Source organism: Syngnathus scovelli, chromosome 7, assembly GCF_024217435.2.
Source record: "Syngnathus scovelli strain Florida chromosome 7, RoL_Ssco_1.2, whole genome shotgun sequence".
NCBI lineage: Eukaryota > Metazoa > Chordata > Actinopteri > Syngnathiformes > Syngnathidae > Syngnathus > Syngnathus scovelli.
In genome coordinates, this window is record NC_090853.1 from 7,534,809 (window position 1) to 7,552,738 (window position 17,930).

A 17,930-nucleotide genomic window follows, 5' to 3' on the forward strand; every position below is an offset into this window, starting at 1 on the left:
TGAAGTGCAAACAGGCCATCATCGACTCTCATTGTTTGGGGGGTTTGCAGCGTGAATCCCCACACCCTGTGGGAAGTGGCTCCCACAGGAGACATTATGTGACATATGCATTAAAAAAACACCTTGCGCTCACACCTCGCTCGGCGCTTTTGGCACACAAAAACGATTGGATGTGACACGTTTACGCGGTGGTGCAGCATAAAGACACTCGAGGCGAGTGTTGCTTGTGGAAATATTTCCCACAGTCTCTGACGAGAAAGTTGGGAGTATGGAATGTTAAAATGTGGCAGCAAATGCGCTCACTTCTTGCAGAAAAGTCGTTTATTGATTTGAGTTAAATATGGATGTATGCAATGGCTTGTTGTTGTAGCCACAAATGGGTTAGAATTCATATAAAAACAAGCATTTTGGGTTTGATGTCAATTCATTTTTATGTCTAAAAATGTCCTTGAGATAAATTATACTTAAAATAGCTTTTGGCACAATGGCTCACTCAAATGAATGACATCACAGCACATGGGATTTTAAGTCGAAGTGTCCAGGTTTGAGCTTTCGACTAAGCCAAAAGAAACAATAGAAGGAACAAGTTGCAGAGAGCCAATACAAATTGAAAATCTATTGCAAATATTTTCATTCGGTTCTGTTCCGTCACTTAGGTCTGAGCATACGAGGAGGTGGGGGTGTTCAGCCACCTACAAACACACATGCATCTCAGTTTTAACAATACAGTACATACATTTTAAAATCTATTTCATCTCATTTTACATACAGTCCTGTACAGTATTGATTTATGTTTGCATTGGAGAGTCATTTATTTGAATTCGCTTTGAATTACAGCTGTTTAAAGACATACGTATCATTTTGCTTTTTTTCTGCGCTCTCTCTCTCTCTCTCTCTCTCTCTCTCTCTCTCTTTCTCTCTCTGTGTTGCAATTCTTATACTTCATACATGGATCAATAAAGAATTCTGAATTTGACAATGAGTGATTTAAAACTCATACTACCAAACCAGGAACTGTGAGTAGAAAATTGAAGGGTGAGCCTGTTAAACTTGTCCGGGGGGGGGGGGGACTCCAATTGGTAATCCAGCCTTGGCCCACCCCCATCACCGATCCCACCTATTACCCCCCCCCCCCCCCCCCCCCCCCTCCCCTCTTCCCAGCCGGTGGCTGTTTCAAGCTGTCAGGGAAGCAGGCTATAAAAGTGAGAGAGGGACGGCCCTTAGGAGAATTCTAGTCCACACTGCACTGAACTTGTCACATCGGTTTTGGTTGCTAAAAGAGCACCACTTGGACGTAAAGGTGACTTTATCGGTGCTCGCTAAATAATTGTATACATTCATTTGGGGAAGTGGTGAAGAATCTCCGCGGGCTGAATCCAGCAAACAGAGCGAGCGCGGCGATGCTGGTTCCACGCCTGCTCTGCGCGATACTGTGCGTGCTTAGCTGCGTGTGTGCGTGCGTGGAGGCCGCCTCACGCCTCAAGTCTCACTCGCTGCCCATCCAGTCTGAGAAAGAACCTCTGCCTTCCAAAGGCCTGTCAGGTAAGCCAGTTCTATTACTACTTTAATTTATTATGCCCATCGGAAATACACCTATTATTATGACGATCACCTTATTCATTTATTTATTTATTTTGATGAAGCGTTTGCCTTCCTTTGCTGTCGAAATCCAAGTTTCCTCGTCTTCATGTGTAAACGAAAGGCGTGAGTCATAACCACATTTGATGCATGAGCAGAATGTGTAAAATCCCCGCGCGTTCGAAAAGCCTCCTCCAGCATTTTACGAGGCAGCTAACGACTCGGCAGTGCGCCTCAACGTGTAATTCTGCAATGGAAACTCTAATCAATCGACTTTCCATTACAAGCATGTGCTCTTTGGAGATGATTCATTCCAAGCTGAAGTGGCTCAAAGTTTGGACTAGTTGAAGAGTGCAATCATTTTAATAGGGGGGCAATGGAAACCTGTTTATTCTCAGCGTGCACAAAACTAACTCAAGATGTTACCATAGCAATAATAAAAGACACTGGCAGGAAAGCTGAAACAGTACGTGTTCAAACTAGATTCTTTTTTGACTGCATTTCTCCTTAAATTATTATTTTTAAATCTAATCAAACCGTCTGCTTTTTTATGCACTACATTCTTCAAAATGGAAAATCTGGAAAATACAGCATGATATATAGTATGAGAGGGAACCACTAATAATCCCAGAATGGAAAATTGAATGTTTCCCATGCATGCATCATTGAGATGAGGCAGGATGCCGGACTGTAAAACCCCAACACGTAAGGGATTCTGTGAGTTTCATTCCCAACCAACATACCAGAGGTGAGATGAGCAGGATGTTGTGGTTCGCTGCAAAGTTAAATACTTTGTGTCACACATTTCTTGACACAAAACATCAGGGTATAGTGAAATCATGCCAAATTGTTAACATTATAATGTTTTATCTATTGTTCAACAATATTTCTTGTACAGGATGCTCATTTGGGGGTCGGTTCTACTCGCTGGAGGACACATGGCATCCAGATTTGGGGGAGCCCTTTGGTGTAATGCATTGTGTACAATGTCATTGTGACCCTGTAAGTTTTCAACTTTCTTTACTGCATGAAGTCTATATGTAAGCAAATGTAGTGTCATCAATTTCCATCAATTTCCAATAATGTTGTGCAGCAAAAGAGTCGCCGTGGGAAGATATTTGGGAAAGTCAACTGCAAGAACATAAAGCAGGACTGTCCGAATCCAGACTGTGATGATCCCATCCTGCTGCCAGGACACTGCTGCAAAACCTGCCCAAAAGGTAATTCACATGTTTATCTTGTTGAAAACGGTCTTCATTTCCTCTTCTCATCAAGTCTACAAAATTATTATTTTTATTGTTATTATTATTATATTAAAAATATTAATATACATATAATAATGATTAATAATAATATTAATATATTTATAATAATTGTAATAATAATAACAATAATAATAAATTTATTTTAAGCTCTATCAAAAATCCCAAGAACACAGAGCAATCTAACGATAGTGGTTATATATATAATTTGATAAATAGTGGTAGAGACATATTGCCACTGAATTTCATTTGGAAAATCAATTAATTTTAGTGATATGAGAATATATTGATTATCACTTTGTGTAATTGAAAAGGCAATTTTTTTCTTAAAAAAATTGTTTAAAGATAATATCTTTCAAAATTTTATCGGCATAATGTCCTTATGGTTATGTGTCCTGATTGAAATTTCAATGTTTACAGGGACAATTGGGACTTTATTGTCTTTCCGTAAAGAGGTTAATTAATTGTCTAATTAAGATGAGACAAATCCTGGGAAAAAAGTCTTTTAACTTCACTTACGACACCACCATTCTATTTTGTCTCATGCTGTTGCAGACCCTGCAATTTCATCGTATTAACATATTCCTCCACTGACGTAGACATATACACACAAACACACTTTGTGGGGTACATGCTACTCTTATTCACTAGATTGGGTGTTTTTTCTGTGTCTGGTAATGGAATGGAAAGTAAAAGGTAAAACATTGCAGCCTCCATCAGTGTGACAACACTGAGTTCTGTGTGTGTGTGTGTGTGTGAGCATATACGTGTGTGTTGTTGTCAGAGTGTGTTTGTGCGTGTGTGTCAAAATCGGAACAGGGTCAAGACTGTGTATGTGTGTTGTGGTTATGTTTGAAGGAAAAGGTTGAGTGTGTTCGTCCTAGCTTTGGCACAAAGGCAGCTTGTATATTTGTGCAAGTGATGGAAAAGGTGTGTGTGTGTGTGCGTGTGTGTGTGTGTGTGTGTGTGTGTGTGTGTGCATGCATTTGTGTGTGTAGCTGGTGCACCTGAGCATTCAGTAATATAGGGAAATTTGAGTGTGACATTACCCAGAAGCTAACAAGTGTATACGCAAGGGATGTTCGATACCAATTTTTTCAGACCGATGAGTACACTTAGATTTTGATTTTACACAGACTTTGGGGTCCAGAATTTGGGAATCCCGTTAACCCTGAAAGTGCATTGTATAGAAAGTCTTGTTTTTTTAGAAAGGCATGTTTTTAGGCAACATCCTAACAACAATCAACAAGTCAACTTTTGAATGGTTTAAGAACAAACAATGAAGGTTTTGGAGCGCTTTAGACAAAGTCCAGACTTGAATCTGATTAAAGTAACGTGGCATAACCTTTAAATCGCAATGCAGTGAACTTTATTGATTGCATGCATTTCATACTCAAGGGACCTCAATGTGCTCCACACAAGCACATTTACAACACCTAAAACATTTACAATATGTCAAACAAAACATTCAGGAACAAAGTAGAGAAAACAAAAGTAGCTCACCCAACTTAATAAAGGAAAATATATTAACACATTAACAGAAAACTTGAAAACATTGTTCATGCTTGAAAATCCTGCTGTGTTGTTGAACTAAAACAATTGTGTAAAGCAGAGTGGGCCCAAATAATCAGAAATTCTCAAGTTCGGTTTGATGTCCAAATATTACATAACATTACATTAATCAATCCTCTCTATTTTCTCCAAAAGACAATAAAGTCAGCACTGATTTTAATTAACTTGACTCTCTGGAAGCGCCTTGTTTTAATACATCTTGATTTTTTTTCTCTCTCACTTGCCACACTTCCTCTTTGGCTGCCCATGTTCACATATTTCATCCTCAAATGCAAATGTGGGAACAAAGGCAGCCAGCTGACACTATTGTCGCATCTGTCCACCAGATTTTCGGGAAGATGTAGCAGGATGTGCTTTGGGAAGTTTGTATGGGCTTGCCAGACAAAAGAGAATAGCCGTTGCGATACCCTCAGGAGAAAATAACTATTAAACATTGTTACTTGAACCTAATGAGTTGGTTGTAATTGTAGATGTGGGAAACATGCGTGAATTCCCACAGCATTTGCTTCTTCTCTATGCGTAGGTGAAGAAGACAAGAAACAGACCGACCCAATACTGGACAGCTTTGAGTATTTCCATGACAAGGGCAAAGGGAAGGAGGACGACCTGCACAAATCTTACAACGACAGATCCTACCTGAGCTCAGAGGATATGGGCCCGGAGGAGAGCCGCACTGGTGAGCAGGGACGCTCACCGATGTACCATCACTTTACACAAAAACTACCGTATTTTCGGCACTATAAGGCACACCGGATTATAAACCGCACCTTCAATGAATGGCCCATTTTAAAATTTTGTCCAAATATAAGGCGCACCGGATTATAACGCGCACCTTCAATGAATGGCCCATTTTAAATCTTTGTCCATGTATAAGATATATACATTTGGCCCGTGGGCCGGACTTTGGACACGCCTGCTGTAGTGGCTCAATATTGGTCCATTTATAAGGCGCACCTGATTATAAGGTGCACTGTCGGCTTTTGAGAAAATTGGAGGTTTTTAGGTGTGCCTTATAGTGCGGAAAATACGGTACTTAAAAACTGACATCACTCATGAAATATTTATTTAGAGAGAAATAAAACAGTATGATGATTCATGTGTTGTTGACCAACTTTACCCTCGCCTTTTCTGCAGACTTTGTCGCACTGTTGACAGGAGTGACAGAATCATGGGTGCCAAGCTCTAGCGCTGTTGCCAGAGCTCGCTTCTCTTTGACTAGAACCAGCCTGGCCTTCTCCATCACATACCAAAAGTAAACAGTTGCTGTGAAGGAGAAAAACAAGAGAGGAAATAATTGCAACACCACTATATAATTATCTATCTATTGTTGTTCCAGAATGGCCCATCCCAGTAAAATCCTCTTCTTGGGTACAGATGGTGCCACTGCTTTTGAATACAAAGTCCCCAAGGGCCAGTCCGACATGGTAAGACTTCATCTGGATAAATTAAATCATCTTGCTTCTCTTAGGAGTCTTTTTATGACGTGTGCATGGATGTCAAAGTGTTTCCTGAGAGAGGGAAGCTTCCCCCGCTTCATGATATATGCTTTGACTCCATGACTTTTTTATTTTTTGCCATAACTCATGCTGCAGCAATAAACAGCAGCATGCACACATAGTCTCTGGTTTCATAACATCTCCAAACATGAACCAGTCGATTAATTACTCACTAGAATGTAGAAAATGGAACATCTCAGGTAAAGTGCCTCGAGTGTCTGACGTATCACATTCAAAAGTCTGTGACTATCCTCATAAATTAGTCAGGGGTTATTTGTGTCTAACAGTAGTTTCTTTAAATGTATTCCCGCATAGTCCCTGATGTCTGAAGCTATCACTACATATCACTTCCTGCCAAAATACACACATCGCACATTCCATTTCAGGCTGAACACGCAACTCCGTAAGGCAGGAGCCCTTTAAACACAGGTCCTAGAAATTGGTCTATTATTATTTTAAGATAAATGTCAGTGTTAAACACCAGGCAGCCGTGGAGAAAACACTCCAGCGCAGAAAAGGAATGAGAAGGGACGAAGGAGTTTGCCTGAGCAAAACTTTGGGGAAGAAGAACATTTTTCACTTGTTACATCACCGCGTAGCGAGGGGACAAACATAGGCTAATTAGAAAGGAGATTACCCCTGAACTCTAAGTTATGAGGTGCCGGCACGCGCACATATTTCTTCTCTTGCAGCCTGGGGTTGAAAGAGAAGTCAATCGTTTGATGGGTTGTCGACAAGTGTCACTGCTTCTCTGTTGACCCGACAATTATTTTTTTCAGATTTACTCATTTTCTTTTGTTATTGTTTTGTTTTGTGCGTACAGATCTGTGGTGTATGGAAAAACGTTGCCAAGCCGCTTCTACGACAGCTGCAGAATGAGCAATTGCGCGTCCGCATGAGCACGTCAGCCGGCCAACAAGAGGAAGTAGAAGGAAAGATCATCAAACACAGGGCTCTGTTCGCTGGTGAGCTTTCTGGAGACATCACAATGCATCACATTGCATAATTGACACACCTCAGATACAAAAGAAGTACCGTATTTTCCAGACTATAAGCAGCTACTTTTTGCACAAGTTTTGAACCATGCGGTTTATAGTCCAGAGAGGTTTATCGATTGATTTTTTTTTATGATTTTAATGATATTGTGTGATTTATGCATCTCCTCTTCTATAAGGAAACCAAACATTTATAAGAAATGCTTATAACACCCCAATGGATAAAGATGATTGTGTTTTTGTGCTATTTATTTTATAGTGCTCAAAAATCTCTGTTTACATAGTGGCAGAATTGTTGCATTTCCAAAGGTCTGTAAGGGAATACAAATACTCAGTTTGTTTATTATTCACTATGAACAGAGACATTCAGCTCAACACTGACATCAGAAGAGGAGAACGCAGGCATGGGAGGCATCGCCATGTTGACGCTGAGTGACATGGAGAACAACCTCCACTTCATCCTCATCTTGCAAGGCCTCATCAAAAACAAAGATAAAGGTAAAGGGACACTTAGTGCATTTTATTTTGGGGGCGGGTATTTTTCTGTCCTGATTTTAATTCCATGACTTAGTCTGTCATTACATTTGTTACAAGTCTTAAATCCAGGGATTGGTTTTAGTTTCTCTTTGTTTTTTTCCACAGAACCCCTTTTAGTTCCCATTCGAGTCCAACTGCTTTACAGGCAACACATCCTGAGAGAGATCCAGGCCAACATCACATCTCATGTGAGTACCAGTCAAAGCAGTTGATAACGAATAACACAAAAATAATATACAAGAACAAATTTAGGAATGCAATGCAGACTATTCCCCTCCCACTTGTGACACGATTTTTGCACTGTTCAAATTAACCTAAAAAATGCCCTGGCTTATAACTGGAGCTAATATATCCTTATTTTTGTAATGTAATATGTTCTTCGTTGACTTACCATTCCACCATTATTTTCCATAGTAGCTGTAACTAACAAATAAACATTGATAGAAACATAACCTCCTCGGCAGCATGTCAAAAGTGAGGTACTTTAAGAGTTTTGTCCTAGATTTAAAATTAGGGGGTTGCTGCAGTTAAAGAGCAAAAAAATACTGAGATGGAAGTGGTCTAACCACCACATCCTAGCGCTTGTTGTCGCCATCGCTCTGATCTAAGCTAACTACTTTGAGACATGATAAAAGGAAAAATGGATGGAAGAGAAAGTGTTCTAGCGCAAGACAGCGGGTCGGAGACAGATGTGTGGCCGGGATGAGAGACGGAGGGAGGTACGTTACGGAAGATGGTCTGCGTCCACACTTCTTACACATGCCAGTAGTTAGTGGTCTGTGGGTTGAGATGGATGAAGAGAGGAAAAGGGGGGAAGGACAATCGATGAAATGAGAGCCTGGTTTTAATTCTGCCTGGAATGGCACGAAGGTCCGATGTGTCTCTTTCAGGCCTGTGGGTGAGCGTGACCATGTAATATGTTTGCGCTGACCTCTGTTTAATATCCTTAAATGCAATACACTGACTCATTATGGATCTAGCTGAGTAACTAAGTCATCCAAAAACATGTTGCACATCATCCTTCTTTCTCCTGTAATGAGTGTTGACACCATACTTTGTGAAGACCTTATTGTGCCCATTACTTGTTAAGATTCTTTTGGCCTCTCCCTGCACATATTTATGGGACATGTATATTTATACTGAGGTATATTTATACTGAGCTGATGCCCCAGGGTCACAAAACTAACATTTTGTCATCGCCTGTGTACATCTGCCCAGTATTTAGTATATTGCTTTGGTGTTCTGACCGATTCACATCTTTCTAGTCAGTTGAGGAGGATTTCATCTCAGCATGCAATGCAAGCCAGATTTTAAAGTCAATGTTTTATGTGAGTTCTGGGATACTTTTTAAGAGAAAGTCAAACCCCTAATTTTCTTTGTAATTGTATGTTCTATGCAGCCCAACTAGTGTTGAATTAAACGGGAAAAATCCAGCTGTTTAATCTATCTCAGGGGGCGGCCATTTTGTCACTTGCTGTCGACTAAAAATGACATCAGAGTCGGCAGGTCTTAACCAATCACGGCTCACCAGTTTTCTGAAGCTGAGCCGTGATTGGTTGTGACCTGAGACCTGGCAACTGTGATGTCATTTTCAGTCGACAGCAAGTGGCAAAAAGTTAAATACACTGAGATAGATAAAAAAGAGTGAATTATGCTGCTTAACTCATATTTCATAAACGAAACATTTAACAAAATGCCGTATTTAGAGTACTGGGAAGTAGCACATGCAACATATTATTGTAAAGAAAATGTTGGGGTTGGCTTCCCTTTTTCCACAGTCATATGTGTTTCTAATGATATTTTTGGTCTCGATGCACATGTGGTCACTGAATTTCTCTGCGGGAGATTTTATTGTCCTCTCACTCTTGCTTGACTTGGCTGTACTCAGCTCATCTTTGTGAAATGTTTTGAAGGTGGAAACACTTGGTCGATATTTGATGTGCTCATTAAGGGTGACTGGCTTTGTATACAGGAGGAATATGGTTTCCGTTCAATGACTGTTAGCTGTTTGTTCTCTCAGATTCTCAATTTCTGTTTTACCATTCCAATGTGTGCAGGATCCAGACTTTGCAGAGGTGCTGACAGACATGAATAGCCGCGAACTCTTCTGGCTTTCTCGTGGGCAGCTGGAGATCGCAGTGGCAACAGAGGGTCACCGTTCCCAGCAGATCTCTGGATTTATTACTGGCAGAAAATCCTGTGACAGTAAGTACAACCAAACGTATGTTTTGTTAAAACTAGACATGGTTCTGGCAAGTGTCTCCTGCCATTGTTTAAACAAAAAAAAAAAAAAAAAAATGCTTGGTTATGTCTTTGCATTGAAGATCTTGCAGGAAGTGTGCTGTTTTGCATTTGGATAAAAGTACTTTTCCAATGGTTGGATGTTCTTCCTATGCTTGTATGTTATTTTTCTGCAAACTTTGTTCCCCTCTCATATTTCCAAAACATACTTATTGTTATTTGATAACATGTCCATTCAGTAGCTGTAAATGTGAGTGTGAGTTGCTTGCCTATATGTGTCCTGTGAGAGATGTCAAAATGAATCGATTACACACATCGACAACAAAATGATTATCGAATCAATCGCCTCGTATTTCAATAATTGAGTCATTGTTTGGAGGCATTGTTAAACTGAAGATTGTCCAAATCTGATTTCAGACTTTCAAAGTAATAATTCTTTGTTTGCTCTCATCCTTCATGCAAAGCAGACTGACTTATCCTTTGTATTTAATCAAAATAAGACATTTGCAAGCATCTGTCTTTACTTTGGAAAACAATGACCAACAATGTTCCTTGTGTGACATTGCTTAACTGTTGTTTTGTTGCCTTTGATCACCAAATAGTACCAAATAAACAAAAATAATTGACAAATCAAAAGTAATCAGGGAAATAAAGTTGTATCAGATAATTCAGATAATAGATAGAATAATTGATACAATTATTTATTCTAAAAACTCTCAATAGTAACAGCCCCTACTTTTGACCTTGCCAGTGCAAACCACCCCTCCAAAGTCAGTTTGAAGTTGAAAAAATGCTATTCAATTCATTGCTATTAGTGTCATTCTCTATTCATTCTCAATAATACTAAAATGTGCTTAATGAAACTAAAACTGACTTTTAGATATTTTGTTTGACATTGTCCCACCAGATCAACAGAAATTCCAGAAGTTTCAAAAATGATTTTGACAGCATAATAGCCTGTCAGTGTTGAACCACATACGGTCCGAACATACAATATGAACATTGAACTTGGAATCATGCAAAGCTTCTCACGTGCCGCCTCCAAAAGAAACACACGCACATACACTAAAAGTTAGCTTACATGCCTGAAAGTTTGCTGGACATGACAGTCCTTGTTGGTTGTCACTGTTTGTGCTGTGATGTCATGTGTGAAGAATTTAAACCCAACAGGGCCTTTTCACTCTCACCTCTCTTCTTTTTTCCTCCTCTTCTTCATCATTCCGTCTCTGAGTACATTTATGGCCATATTTGTTCAGCATTTTTCTGCCCCTTTTTCATTTTCGTACAATGTTATCACCCTCTGCTTCTAATTCCTCTCAATCCTTTTAAGCCTGCTGCATTCAGCAAGGGTTACCTCATACCAAGACTTTACCTTGGGTGGGTTTTTGTGAATGCACCACATATTCAATCGCCATATGGGTCTGCAAATAGGATCAGATGTTGTAGGTTATAATGCTCTCGTTGACTTTTCATCAGATATGTGCACGGTGCGAGTATCATGCGCCCCTTTTTCCCCTCATCTAAGAAGCAAATATGACAGTAATCATTTTCTCATTTTGCGTGCTGTCATGAAGAATCCGCGGCAGTTTTAAGAGGGGGATTACCCTGTGTGGAGAATGTGTTGAACCTCAGTAATATGAGCATGAAAACAGTCTTAAGGAGATTTTGATGAAAGTCACTTCGTGTGTGGTTCAGCCATCCAAAGCGTGCTGTCCAGCGGTGATGCACTGACTCCTGGGAAGACAGGAGGCACGGGCTCCGCCGTCTTTAACCTTCATGATAACGGCACGCTGGATTATCAGGTATGGATCTGTTTAGGTTTAATGAATGTTATTTTTCACATGATGGGACACATTTATTGAATTACAAATGGGAAAACTCTTGAACTAGTGTTGCTGGCTATAGGTTTTCAATATTATAAAGTGTCAACTTTTTTTATACTGTCAAATATCTTTGTTTGCTGGATTCTTATAAGAAAAATAACCAACACCTGCAATTTCAATATAAATTCCACTCCACACTCAGATTCAAGTTGCGGGTCTCACCGGAGACATGGTCGGCCTCACAATTGAGCTGAAGCCAAGGCGACGAAATAAGCGCTCAATACTCTACGACTTGACGCCGGAGTACAACAAGGCCTCGGGAAGGGCAGTGGGCAGCTGGAGTCGCTTGGAGGCCCGAAACATCCACATGCTGCTGCAGAATGAACTTTTCATCAATGTGGCTACGTCTCAAAACCAGGAGGGAGAACTAAGGGGTCAGATCAAAGCACTGCCATATAGTGGCCTGGAGGCTCCAAGGCATGGTAAGATTCATTGATTGACACAATTTCAGCTGTAAAACATTTCTCACCACAACTCATCCAATTATATATATATAATATATAATTCATGTTCACTTTCTCCTCTAGAGTTGCCCACCCCTCTTGCTGGGCACTATGTGTCACCCCCAGTTAGAACCGGTGCTTCTGGCCACGCCTGGGTGTCAGTGGATAAATATTGCCACCTTCATTATGAGATCGTTGTGTCGGGCCTCAGCAAGGCTGATGACCTCACAGTGAACGCCCACCTGCATGGCTTCGCTGAGATCGGGGAGTTGGATGACAGCAGTGTTAACCACAAGAGACTGCTGACTGGTTTTTATGGCTCTCAGGTACATCGCCACAGACACTGTTGATGAATGCAAGCACAAATTCGGAACATCATCTCAATCTGTTTTAACCTCTCACTCATCTCCTCCAGGCTCGGGGTGTTCTAAAGGACATCAGTGCAGAATTACTGCAGCACTTGGACCAAGGAACAGCCTTCATCCAGGTCAGCACCAAGCTGAACCCAAGGGGAGAAATTCGTGGCCAGGTTTGTGAAATTTCCTTGCTTCGTCCTTGTTTATCTCCTGTGATTTATTTATAACATTTGCATTCATAGTAAAAAAATTAAACTAAACTTGATGTAGACTTTGATTAATTTTTAAGGGGGTTATTTCCTCAAACATTTAGAGTCCATCTGTGCAGATATTGTAAGAATGCTTCACTTTTGACTCTTAAGTGCACTGGCAGGTTTGATGATATCTCCAATTAATGAGAATCAATTGGTTGAAATGTCAAACAGGTCCAACACACAAAAAGCCATTTGTGAATAGAGAAGCTACATTTAGCAGCAATTAAAACATCTCCAGCAATGTCTCGCTTTCCTTCCCTTCAACCTCCTTTACAATCATGTCATTTTGTCCAGGTTCATGTTTCCAACAACTGCGAGTTTGGGACGAAAGAAGACGTAGATGAGGCTGAATTTGACGACATTTTTCTCAAAGATCCTGAAGTGCTGAAAAAAGACCCTCATACATGCTCCTTTGAGAACCAGTACCACGCTCACGGATCCCATTGGACTCCCAACTATGATAAATGTTTCTCCTGCAGCTGCCAGGTAACTCAAAAGAAACACAGTGACACATAAGTTTGAAAATGGAATCTCATATTTCTTTCTTTGTAGAAGCGAACTGTGATCTGTGATCCAGTAATCTGCCCGGTGTTGACGTGTTCCCAAACTACCCAGCCTGACGATAAATGCTGCCCAATTTGTGATGGTGAGATTCTTATTTAATGACATTGAAGTTAGATCAGTGGGCCTTAAGAGAAAATCGGGTGTGCCACAAAATTTGTCCAGCTTCACTTAGGTGGTCCAAAAAAATATTTATTTACTACCACTATTGTATCTTTCTGTGTCTTTGTTTGTCTGTCTGACAATACTGATAGTATGAGTCCTACATTTAGTATAATCACTAATAATTATGTCTCTTTTCTTTTCTTGCCACCCAGAGAGAAAAGACGCAAAGGACATAAAACTTCCAGAAAAAGCGGAAGAAAATCCTGAAGGTGTGTGTTTTTCTTCCTCTCATCTGGAATTTGTTTGTGTCATGTGTCTGTTTGCAAGTATCGACTGCAAAGTATTTGGGTATTTTCCAAAGGCAACAATCTAATGTCTTTCTCTTAGGTTGTTATTTTGAGGGAGACCAGAAGATGCACGCGCCTGGAACGACATGGCATCCTTTTGTACCTCCCTTTGGTTACATTAAATGTGCCGTCTGCACTTGCAAGGTATACATGCACCAGCACTCAACATCTGGCTTTACTTTGCAAGGCCCCTAATGGATCATTTAACGTGTGTTCGCTCCTAAGAAACAGTCCTGAATACACGTCTCACGAGGTCATTTCAGTAAATTGTGGAAATATAATGAGCATTTTCTCAGAAATGGCAAACTGACAGCTAAAATGCAGAAGAAAGACATTGATGGGGGACTGTAATTCGGGTTCATATACAATGTATGTGTCATATCAATGCCTAGAGGTCCTACAAATATGCAACTTGGGGTTGTGAGCAGCGTCTGACATCTGGGCCCTCCGTTTAGGTCGTTCATTGCAATAGTTCATTCCAGGATTGCCACATTGCTTTTGTGACTATTGTGTCATCTTTGGTACTCACCTCTGCAGGGTTCAACCGGTGAAGTACACTGTGAGAAGGTGACGTGTCCAACGTTGACATGCAGTCATCCGGTGAGACGAAATCCATCAGATTGCTGTAAAGAGTGTCCGGATGAGGAGAAGATCCTCGGCGACCTGGAACACACCGACATGATGCAAGCGGATGGGCCGAGACACTGCAAATTTGGCAAGAACTATTACCAGAACAGCGATAACTGGCATCCGTGGGTGCCATTGGTAGGAGAGATGAAGTGCATCAACTGCTGGTGTGATGTAAGTATTGTCAAAAATGTAGGGAATAACCTTTTAATTTATTAGCAGATGTTTGACTAGATCCCGCTGAATTCTAGTTCTTCATTTTACCAAAATATTATTTTATGATTCTAGCGTGGAGAAATTTATAAAGCCACCTCTCGTCAAAGCTAACCTGCAATTTTCCACATCCTTTATCCATTGTTAAGTTCAGGCTCATCATATTTTATGGTCCATTCAACATCACCTATGGCTCGGGCTAAAAGTTTGCCATCTAAAGCAACAACCAGATCAGTGCGCAGGATCACCGACACGTGACATCCTGCGCACGTCATTGCAAAAAAGACCTATTTGTTTCACAAACGTAGAGACTTGTGGCGCATGAAATAATGTAATTAGCAGAAATTTCCCAAGAGAGCACCAAAATTGAACTAATCGAAAAGTAAATATTGCACTTACATTCCTCAGATATCAAAAGTAGAAGTAGTCGCGTTGCTTCTGCCAGATCAGTCGATAAGGTTTGCTTTTATTTTCAATATCAACTTCAATAAATAACGTGTCAGTGTTTTGTTTGAGAACCACGGCCGGTCCCTCTGGGTTTGTTTTAATAAAAGTGAAAAGTGAAGCAGCGGCTTCTCCATGTTTTTTTTTTTTTTTTTTTTTTTTTTACTAACACGTCCAACTAATATTCCTCTGTTCTTTCCCACAGCATGGTGTGACTAAATGTCAACGTAAACAATGTCCATTGCTGACCTGCTCCAACATCACTCGCAAAGATGGTTCATGCTGCCCCGACTGCATCGGTACGTGCTTATCATGCCTTGAACTGGTCGCCAGCCAATCATCAACTTTTGAATCAAAAACAAAATGGTAACTTTTTTTCCACTTTAGATTCAAGAGACGAAGATGAACTTGTGATGAAGGCTCTTGATAAACGGTCAAGCCAGAGACACTGAGCTAACACAGAACGCTCAAATAACTCAGATGACGACTTTGCCGAAGTGACACTTCACTCAAACCCAGAACTGCACACTGGGCCAATCAAGTTTCACGCTTACCCCCACCCCCATCTCCCACCCACCTTGTCGTCAGCTTTAAGATTGTAAAGGACAGAGAGGACCAGAGGAGGAGGATTAGAAGATAAAAACTTTTAATGAATGACAGAATTTTCCTAGGGATTAGTGACCTTGGAGACGACCAAACAGACGCTACAAACCTGCTTCCTGTCTTGAAATTTTCCTGGAGATTTTTGCTTGCTTTAAAATAAATAAATAAAATAAAAACTCAGCAGCTTAACAAGGCAGCCTTTGAATGGAAGCTTTGGGCTGTTGAGTGAGTTTCAGTTAAATGTCCATTTTGGAGCACATCCTTAGTTTCTGTACTACAGCGACTTCAAGTGCTCTCACTGGATGATGTAAAGACATGGATGAATGTGTGAATCTGTCTGCGTCCATATGTGGGAGTGTGCATATGATGCCTTTTAAATGACAGCTGCACATAGATGTGACAGCAAACTTGGGTGGCAAGGTGAACTTTTAAAGTGAAACAAAGGCAGATTTTGTTTTTGTTTGTTTTGGGGGCATTTAAGTGAGTTTTTATGTTTTTCTTTTTGGCAGCATTGAGAAGGTGCAAGATGCTCTGCTGCTCCGTGTTACTCTGCTAACCTTGAGCCTCTTGTTGATTTCGCTTTTGCTCTGCTTCACTTCACACCTAATTTGCCACCTATCTGTTGTGAATTAAGTCATATTGTATGATCTTTTTGATACTGTTTTTTAAGACATGAAGCTTGTTTGTATTTGTATTTATTAAATGTTGTGGTTCCAAAATAAAACAGATGATGGCAAAATTTATATCTGTTGTTTGTTTTACAGTATTATTAAAAATTCCATTGTAGCACACAGAGAAGTGGGATGGCCTCACTAAAACATTTCATACTATTGTGAAATCAAATATTACAAACAAACCTCTCAGAGAAAAGTAAAAGTAGTACCGTAATTTCCGGACTATAAGTCGCGCTTTTTTTCATAGTTTGGGTGGGGGGGCGACTTATACTCAGGAGCGACTTATATATGTTTTTTTTCACAAATTTTTACTTGATCATTAAGACATCACTTACAAGTATAGTTGACCACTTCCCATGTTATTTTTAGTATAGTTGATCACTTCACATGCTTTTATTTCTTTATCTTGAACATATTCAAAACATAAAAAATAGAGAAAACATCAAATAAAGCAATTAACACTTTAAAGCACCATATCCAAGTCCACTGTCTGCTGTATGTACACTTGCTCCATTTTTGCTCCTCTTATATTTATTATTATTATTTATTATTATTTGTTTATTTATCATTTATTCAATACTCTTATTTATTCATTGTTAGTGCCTTCTTGGTTTTTTTTGTGTTGCTTGTATGCATATGTGTACTATCTCACCGAGGGATAGTGGAAATGTAATTTCAATCTCTTTGTGTGTCTTAGTATATAAAAAAATATATCGACGATAAAGCAGACTTTGACTTTGATAAAACAACCAAGAAAAATTATATTTTCAGACGAAACTGGATGAGGGCGCTCTAAATTTTACCGTTGGCCGTGACTCATCAACTGGGTGGGCTTAAGAAAAATGGCACCAAAAAGAAACGCATATTTTGCAGGTTACAAACTTCAAGTTGTAAAATATGCAGCTGAAAACAGTAATCGAGCAGCAGAAAGAAAGTTTGGAGAACCGTGATGTACCAATGGATTACTATTTCAAGTGACGTCAGTAGCGCGGCGCGCCGGTTGTTTACATACAAACGTGCCCACACAAGGACTACCGGCATCATTCGCGGTGATCATTTCTAAGTGACACGGAAGACAAAGAGTTTGAAGGAATTAAGGATTTGGAGTGACATAGAAGGTTTGAAAAACTATTATGGCTTTTACGCACGCCCGGTCTCTACTGAGTCGGGGGCCGACGCTCGGCCGAGTGGCTGTCCGCGAACGGTGCGCGGGGCTCGGACATGGCCATTACGCACGCCCGGTCTGTCTGGAAGTCCACGCCGCCACACGCTTGGAAGTTTGTTTTGTTTAATAAAGAGCCGTTTACCAAACCTACGTCTATCCTTGTACTTTGTTAACGCTACAATATAGTTATATAGTAGATCTGTGGAATAAAGACGAGGCTGACGTCAGGGCGCACGCGCGGCGATGTTGACAAAGGACGAGGAATTTGATTGATGGATTTAATGGAATTAAAGTGCACGGATGGTTTGATCATATTATTGGCTTGTATTATAGTTATTTAAAATATAGTTTATCTATCGTTATATGAGCCTGTGGAATATTTTGAAGCGCAAGCGCCCTCAGCCGTGCGCACCCATTGTTGACAAAGAACGATCGATGGATTTAATGAATTGGAGTGACACCGATGGTTTTATAAACATGTTATTCATGTAATAGTTGTCCTTAATCACTCTATATGTTACGTCAGGCCCGTTCTCAGCTCTTTGTTTTTGTTTGTCACGTTAGCATACCTATC

At 40.2% G+C, this 17,930-nt stretch overlaps 1 protein-coding gene across 1 annotated transcript; it reads left to right on the top strand.

The window, feature by feature from the left end:
• Window positions 1–1,208: 1,208 nt before the first annotated feature.
• chrd (chordin) lies at window positions 1,209–16,260 on the top strand. Its single transcript, XM_049725575.2, has 21 exons — window positions 1,209–1,542; window positions 2,477–2,580; window positions 2,672–2,798; window positions 4,936–5,088; window positions 5,547–5,664; window positions 5,749–5,836; window positions 6,732–6,873; window positions 7,264–7,401; window positions 7,546–7,628; window positions 9,498–9,645; window positions 11,377–11,483; window positions 11,707–11,986; window positions 12,092–12,333; window positions 12,423–12,536; window positions 12,912–13,103; window positions 13,170–13,263; window positions 13,496–13,552; window positions 13,671–13,774; window positions 14,168–14,431; window positions 15,120–15,213; window positions 15,302–16,260. Exons 1-21 carry the CDS (start codon window positions 1,401–1,403, stop codon window positions 15,364–15,366), a joined length of 2,856 nt encoding a protein of 951 aa, XP_049581532.1. The 5' UTR covers window positions 1,209–1,400; the 3' UTR covers window positions 15,367–16,260.
• Window positions 16,261–17,930: the final 1,670 nt, after the last annotated feature.